This window comes from Camellia sinensis, chromosome 1, assembly GCF_055761805.1.
Source record: "Camellia sinensis isolate YWXY chromosome 1, ASM5576180v1, whole genome shotgun sequence".
Lineage (NCBI taxonomy): Eukaryota > Viridiplantae > Streptophyta > Magnoliopsida > Ericales > Theaceae > Camellia > Camellia sinensis.
This window is the reverse complement of record NC_138961.1, coordinates 30,389,807-30,397,500: the sequence shown is the minus strand read 5'-3', so window position 1 is coordinate 30,397,500 and position 7,694 is coordinate 30,389,807. Positions and strand designations below refer to the sequence as shown.

General features: G+C 34.9%; 1 protein-coding gene across 2 annotated transcripts in view; it reads left to right on the top strand.

Annotated features, from left to right (window-relative positions):
* The window catches only part of ARP5 (actin-related protein 5), an 11,340-nt gene extending 10,128 nt beyond the window's left edge, over nt 1-1,212 (top strand). For both annotated transcript variants that reach the window (XM_028226967.2, XM_028226969.2), the window contains one exon: nt 330-1,212. In XM_028226967.2, the coding sequence (XP_028082768.2) occupies nt 330-833 (504 nt within the window). In that variant the 3' untranslated portion in view covers nt 834-1,212. The remainder of the gene's footprint in view (nt 1-329) is intronic.
* Nucleotides 1,213-7,694: the final 6,482 nt, after the last annotated feature.

Here is a 7,694-nt window from a genome sequence, read left to right as displayed (position 1 = left end):
ATGCATATCCAAGCCTTTCACTCCATTACTGAGACATAGCGTATTTGATTCTTTGATAGTATTTTTGTATAAATAGACGTGTTAAACTATCCTTAGTGCCTTTTAATATCTAATGGGAGGCCAACTTAATCATTTTTTTGTATATTTTTTAGATAGCAGTTAGGGAGAGGGACTATATTGAATAAATGTGTGAAGTTTAGGGATGTAATTGAAACAAATTAAAGATCAGGGATACAAAATGAAATAATGCTATCAAAGACCCTATGTATAATTTATCCATTTTTCTTTTCCAGTTTGTCTTACATTTCACAGATCATACTTTTTTACAGGAAATAGATCCTACGTTTGTTTTTAAGTCAGAATCAGGGTCCTCTGCTGCTGAGGTTCCACGGATCCGTCCTCTGACTAAGGAAGATTTCCAAATCGTTCTCGGGGTAGAAAGATTTCGGTGCCCTGAAATTCTGTTTCATCCTAACTTAATCGGGATTGACCAGGCGGGGTTAGATGAGATGGTTGGGGTCTCATTAAGGAGGTTTCCATCAAAGGGTGAAGAAGGGTTGGACGAGAGAATGACTAATTCGATCCTAATGACTGGTGGGAGCTGCCTTTTCCCCGGTATGGATGAACGCTTGGAAGCTGGAATCCGTATGATTCGACCATGTGGGACCCCGATACAGATCATCAGAGCATTGGACCCCATTCTTGATGCGTGGCGTGGAGCTGCTGCTTATGCTGCGGCGATGCAATTCCCACAACAAACATTCAGTAGGATGGATTATTATGAGAAGGGTGAAGATTGGCTACGGAGATATCAACCGAGGTATAACCTATGATCATCGTGCTGGTCACCCAGCAAGGATGGAAGAGAGGTGGTTTATTAAATGAAAAAACAAAAACAAAAACGAAATGGCATGTGAAGGGCTCAATTATATATCTGTCAAATATTAATGCATATATGCTGTTGATGTTCTCCGATTTTGAATGAGTTGTGTTTTATATGCCAAGAAATCCAGCACCTTCATGCCTCTTATTTATTTTTATTTTTATTTTTTAAAAAAACTTTAGGATATAAATTAAGTTGGGTCATATTTTTTATTATTGAAATGTTCACTATTTGTGAAATAGTTTAGTGAGAAGTATTTTTGTTGTTTTGGGAGGACATTTTGTTTTCAATTTTAACTTTTAATTTATCTGTTGACTTTATTTTGTCTATCTGTTCAAATTTATATTTTCTATCTGTTCAAATGTTTTGGCTATTTGTTCAATTTTTTTCTCTTATCTATTCAAATATTTATGAAATTTTATTATCTATTTATTTTTCACTTATGAGCTTAAATCTATCTGTACAAATTTTAATATTTAGTTCAATTTTTTTTCTTGAATTCTATTTGTAGATTTTTTATCGGTTCAAATCTTTGTATCTATTGAAATTCTATGATCTGTTGAATTTTTCCCCTTCCATGATTTGTTCTCTCTCTCTCTCTCTCTCTCTCTCTCTATAGATACAAATGTTATTCAACTCAATATTGCTTCATCATCTGATCAACTACACTTTCAAATCAAAAAATCTTCAAGCTCAACTTAGATCACACAATTTTTTTTTTAAAAAAAATACACAGATTAGTTTATTATCATCAACATCATCAATATCATCATCATCATCATCATCATCATCACATATCATCATCATTTGAGATTTGTTTGAGATCTGTTCAATTGAGCTATTTAAGTTTAAAGAATTTTTTTTGAATTATGTTTTAGCTCTTAATTTGTGCAAATAATCACTTTTCTTCCGTGAATGTGATGCAATTAAGCAAAATAATAACTAGTAAAAGTAGCAGTAATTTAAATTGCATTGTTGGAATTGATCGAGTCGTCTCTTCTAGAATAGATTCCAAGTTTTCAATTGCAACAACAGAACCAGTTGACTCTGCACCTTCAATACAATACAGAGAACCACAAAATCCGTTGCAAAGTTATTCAGATCTCACATCTAAACCCTACTTCACAGATCTATGGCAATAGATGATGAAAAGGTTTTTGGAAGAGTGAATCTGTTCATATCATTTCATATCAGCATGCATGTATATCCATGTATATATGTCTATGTATTTATATATTCAGATCGGTCTACGTATGTGTGTATATATATGCGCAAACTTCATTTTACCTCCCTGTGGTTTGGGCTGGATGCGGTTTTCCCCTTGACATTCGGAAATCACCACATAATCCTCATGTGGTTGATGGACTAAAACGCACCTTAACTTCTGTTAACAGAAGTTGTACATTGACAATTATACTCTCATCTTCATCTTGTTCTTCTTTCTCTCCATTTTAGGGAAAATCCAATTCTCTCTCTCTCTCTCTCTCTCTCTCTCTCTCTCTCTCCATCTTCATCTTCTTATTCTCTCTCTCTCTCTCTCCATTTCAAACTCTATATGTGTACATACATATACATATATATATATATATATACATATACAATCTCATCTTCATCTCTCTCTCTCCATTTCAAACTTTGTTCCTTGTTCTGTTTCGATTCAGACTTGAGTTTCTTCTTCAACACCTTTACTTTCGTTCTAACAGCTTCAAGCTACGCAACGACTTTTGCATAATCAACAACTTGTGACTCTAATTTTTTATTATTTATTTATTTATTTATTTATTTTTTGTCAATAATAATCTTCTCTGAAACAACAGAGAAAACATGAAAGAAATCAAAAGGCTAATCAAAATAATGTTAATTTGAAAGAAATCATGAAAAAAAACCCCAAATCAAAAGCCTAATTTTTTATCCAAAAATAGATTTGAAAAAATTATGATTTGAATAAATCAAGGATAGATGGCTCTGAAGTGACTGGGTTTATAGATGAAGTTCTCTACTTCGTTAGCATTTTACAAGCCATACGGGAGGAATTTCAGTTCTCTTCAATAAAAAAATAAAAATGAATTTGGATTTGTATATATATATATATATGTGTGTGTGTGTATGTGAGGAATTTCAGTTCTCTTTAATCAAAAAAAATAAATAAATAAATAAAATAGGTTTGGATTTGTATATGTATGGGAAGAATTTCAGTTCTCTTCAATCAAAAATAAATAAATTAAAATGGGTTTAGATTTGTATATGCATACAAATATATATATATATATATATGAATGTATGTATGTATGTATGTATATGCATATGCACATGATCAAGAAAATATATATATATATATATATGTACACATGATCAAAGATGTGTTTGTTCAATTGATCAGAGATGTGTTTGTTTATCTTGTGAGAGACGATGGATATAGGTGGTGGTTTGAGGGGAGGAGGAGGAGAGAGAGAGAGAGAGAGAGAGAGAGAGAGAGAGAGAGAGAGAGAGAGAGAGAGAGAGAGAGAATGTGAAGAAAAAGAAGGTTGAAAATAGAATGGCATCTTTTGTAAATTCGAAGAGGTAGAAAGGGTATTTTTGTCATAAAAAAGGACTTACTCTCTATAGAGGCGCGTGACTTTCACATTATGTTATCTTAGGCAGAAAAGCTAACTATGCATTTTAGTCCATTAACTACATACAGGCTATGTGGTGATTTCCGAATGTCAGGGGGGTAAACCACACCCGGTCCAAACCACAAGGGGGTAAAGTGAAGTTTGCCTATATATATGCATATATATGTATACATCGTCGGCATCGCGCGGAGGTCCAGATCAAACAGCAGAGTTGGAGTCGCGAAGATAGTGAAAAGCATTTTGGAAAGGTGAGAAGAGTGTCACCGTGCGTCGCTGCCTAATCCAAACCCTCCCTCCCCACCCAACTAGACTTCAGATCCGGCGAATACACATCATCAATCGCACTTCTCTCCTCATTGCTCACAGACCAAAGATCTTCCAAAAACCTCATCACCGTCTACTGTTGTAGCTCTCTAGGACTTTGAAGCCAACAAAGGATCCTTTCACTACTCTGGCCACCAGCATTGCTGGAAAGTTCGATTTGACAGAGGAGACCTTCCGGCGACGAAGTCACTCTCAAGACTGGCTAGGGCTTGGTCGTTGTCATCAATGGCAGAGAAGGAGGTGGAGGTGGAGGTGGAGGTGGATTTGGTGACTAGGGCTTTGGTGGTAGTTGGTGGTGAAGGTAGAACGAGAGAGAGAGGAAGAGGTGTGGAGACAGAGTAAGCGACGACGAAGTTATGGCGGGCGTAGAAAGAGAAAAGGAAAGAGAGAGAGAGAGAGAGATGAGAGTTTCTCTCTCTAGAGCAATTAGTATTATTTAGGGTAAATTACACTCACCTCCCCTAAGGTTTCTGACAAATATAAGGACCTCCCCTGTGATTTGAATAATTACATAAACCTTCCTTACTTTAACTGATATTCTCCAGATTCCACCATCTCATTAAATTGGCACAAACGACATTAGTTGCATATACTAAATGACCTTATTACCCTTGCTTTTGAGGATGAAAAGACAACAATACCCTTTCTAGCCTAAATCTCTAAATCACTCTCCATTCCGAAATACAGTCGAATTCTGAGAGAAAGAAGAGAGAGAAACGAAATCTTGGAACAAAAGTAATCGAAGTGAAGAAACGATGAAGAATTTCTTGGATTTGGTTCGATCACCGTTGCTAGGACAAAATGTAAAAGAGATTGATCGGTGACAAGTTGTTTTAGGGCTTCCAGGTAAGACTTCGAACTTTTTATACTTCGATTATGATAATTTTGAGTTTAGGGTTTATGATTATGTTTGGTTTTTCTTCATTTTTACGAAATTTCTGGTTGTGTAGGTTTGGTTATTGAAATGTATGTCTAAAGGGTTTGATTCGAAAATATACATGCAGGATTTTTATGTTTTGTCCAAATTTTTTCATTCAGAAATAGGAATTTGTTAAATATTAGTATAATAATAGTGTAATATAGGACTTTTGTTAGATTTTGGGTTGTTGTAATTTTCTGATTGTATTGGTTTAAAGTTTTTGTTAATTTTTGTTAATCTTGTTAATTTTCTGTCAGAAATACTATAATTTAGTTTTTTTTTTTCTCATTCTATATCTTCTAATTGTTAATTTATTGTTAGAAATAGTTTTCTTTTCTTGATCTTATAAGAAACACTGAAAATTAGGGATTTTGGTTTATTTGCAAAATTTGGGGCTTTTACTTCTTTTTGTTATGAAGTTGGGGCTTTCTTTTTTTTATTTCTGTTATTTATGAATTTTCTAAGATGTAACCTGATATTAGTTCAATTTTGTTACATTTGGATGAATAATTGTTAAATAGAGTAGTATTTTTTTATAATTAATTGTTACTCATTATGATCACAGTATGGCTGCATTCCCTTATTTTGATTTAATCATCAACTACATATGTATTGCTACATTGATGCCTTGAACGATGTGACTAAAACAGTCATCTCTCACATTAATTGTAGTGAAGCAATAGCTATCACATTGCATTGTGATATGCCTGGTATTGAGAATATGAGATTAATAGAAAATGATCTTGATGTGTTGGATATGTTTTATGTGCAAAGTAGGAGTAAAACAATTAACTTATATATAGATATTGCATATTGTATTGGAAAGGAAGATGGTGGAGGTAGAAATGATGTAAGGGATAACAATGGTGGAGATGGAAATAGTAGAGTTCATGGAGTGCATACTGTAGAGGTAGATGAAGAGTACCACGAGGACAATGTGTATGGGTTTAGTGATGAGGATAGGGATTGAAATGCAAGTGTTGATGGTGAACTTGAATCAAATGGCACTGTCAGTTTGAGTGATGAGGATAATGAAGAGTCTAATGAAGATGATGGACTTAGTGATTACCAATCTGATGATGATGAAGTAAGATATTCTAGTAGTGATGATGAATTTGATGGTGAAATAGATTGGATGGATGATGAAGAGATGAGGTATCCAGGCAACCAATTTGATAGTACTTACAGTGGAAAAGAGCCATATTTGAATCAAGAAGGAGAAGTTGTACTGGAAAAGGGAATGATTTTTCCAGATGTGCATAGCTTCAGAGCTAGATTGAGGGACTATACAGTGCAGATTGGTTTCAAGATAGTTAGGGACAAAAATGAAAAGCCAGAGTGATAGTCCATTGTGCTGCTGAGGGATGCCCTTGGAGAATTCATGCATCTCCTCTTCCAGATGGGATCACTTATAAGATCAAAACCTTAGTACCTAATCACACATGTAGTAGGATGAACCAAAATAGTGAAGTAACATCAACTTGGATTGCTAAGAAATTGGCTGATAGTTTTAAGGATAATTCACACATGGGGTTAGACACTATGCAAGTGAAACTTAACAAACTTTATAGGATTGAGGCCTCAAGAATTCAATTGTATAGAGCTAAAAAGAAGTGCAAGGAGGAGTTGGATGGTGATCATAGCAGCCAGTATGTGTTGCTGCCAACATATGTTGAGGAAATTAAGAAAACAAACCCTAGTAGCTTAGTTGTCATAAATTATGAGCTGTCTCCTACCCCAGTCTCAAAAGATGGAGAAGAACCAGACCCTACTCCTATTCCTCAGTATCCAATGTTCCAAAGAATCTTCATATCATTTGAGGCAATGAAAAAGGGTTTATGGATGGATGTAGGCTCTTTATAGAGGTGAATGGTTGTCACTAGAAGGGTCCTGTCACGACCCAAACCCGCCTTTATAAGTTTGGCGTCGTAACCGGCCAGTAATCCGATATTACCAAAGGCCTTCCTATACAAGTAAAAAAAACAATTGGGGCTAGCCGAAGCAATATATAACGACACCACTAGTTCGATGAGCTGTGCATCTATATGAACAAATATTTACATGAAAAAAAAAACCCTGTCAATTTACCCACATTCAATACATAACTTATCACCTAACATTTTATACATAACATATGTACATAACAAAAGTTTACTTCACGATCAAAAACTTGACAACGGCCTTCCAGGCCTAGCCCCAACTCAGAGGCATACAAAACAACTCGGTAGGCTTCAAAACGGTGGCTCGACTAAAGACCCCTTTTAGACTTGTCTTCCAAAATGATCACCTATGCATATACATAAAAACAGTGAGCTAAAGCCCAATGAATAACATTAAAGTAAAGAGGTAAGTGAGCGAATTCCACATCATAACGTATACATAAAACCATACCATACATATCAATCATATCAGTCTCAAATCAGAACATAATAATGGTACATCCAACAAAACATGTCACATATCGTCTTCCAACTAGAGTAATTGGTTTCGGATACCGATTAAACACAAATCACCACAATGATGTGGCTAACGAGATCTAGTATCACATATATGTCATGGACTCGCATTTATATGCCGTCCCCCATGACTTAGGACTATCTGTGGATGCCATAATAGAGCAAAATAGGATATTTGTTCACGTATCAAAATAACATTTCAAAAACCATAGCTTATCAGATAACAGTTTAGACATATACCATACAAACATATCTTTACAGAAATGTTACTTACAGTGGGCTTCCAGTAACGATTATGCGGTCTTCGACTCATGACCTACAATTACAATGCACATAACATGATACATGTCTAACTTAAAATAAAATCATAACTTCAAATTGAAGCTTAATTCCATGGGAAAAGATCAAACCCTTGAATTTCAAGGCAAAAACGTAATCCATGCACCTTAGAGTTCCAATCTTGGAAATTCATGGAGTTTATTCTTCCAATTTCAAGA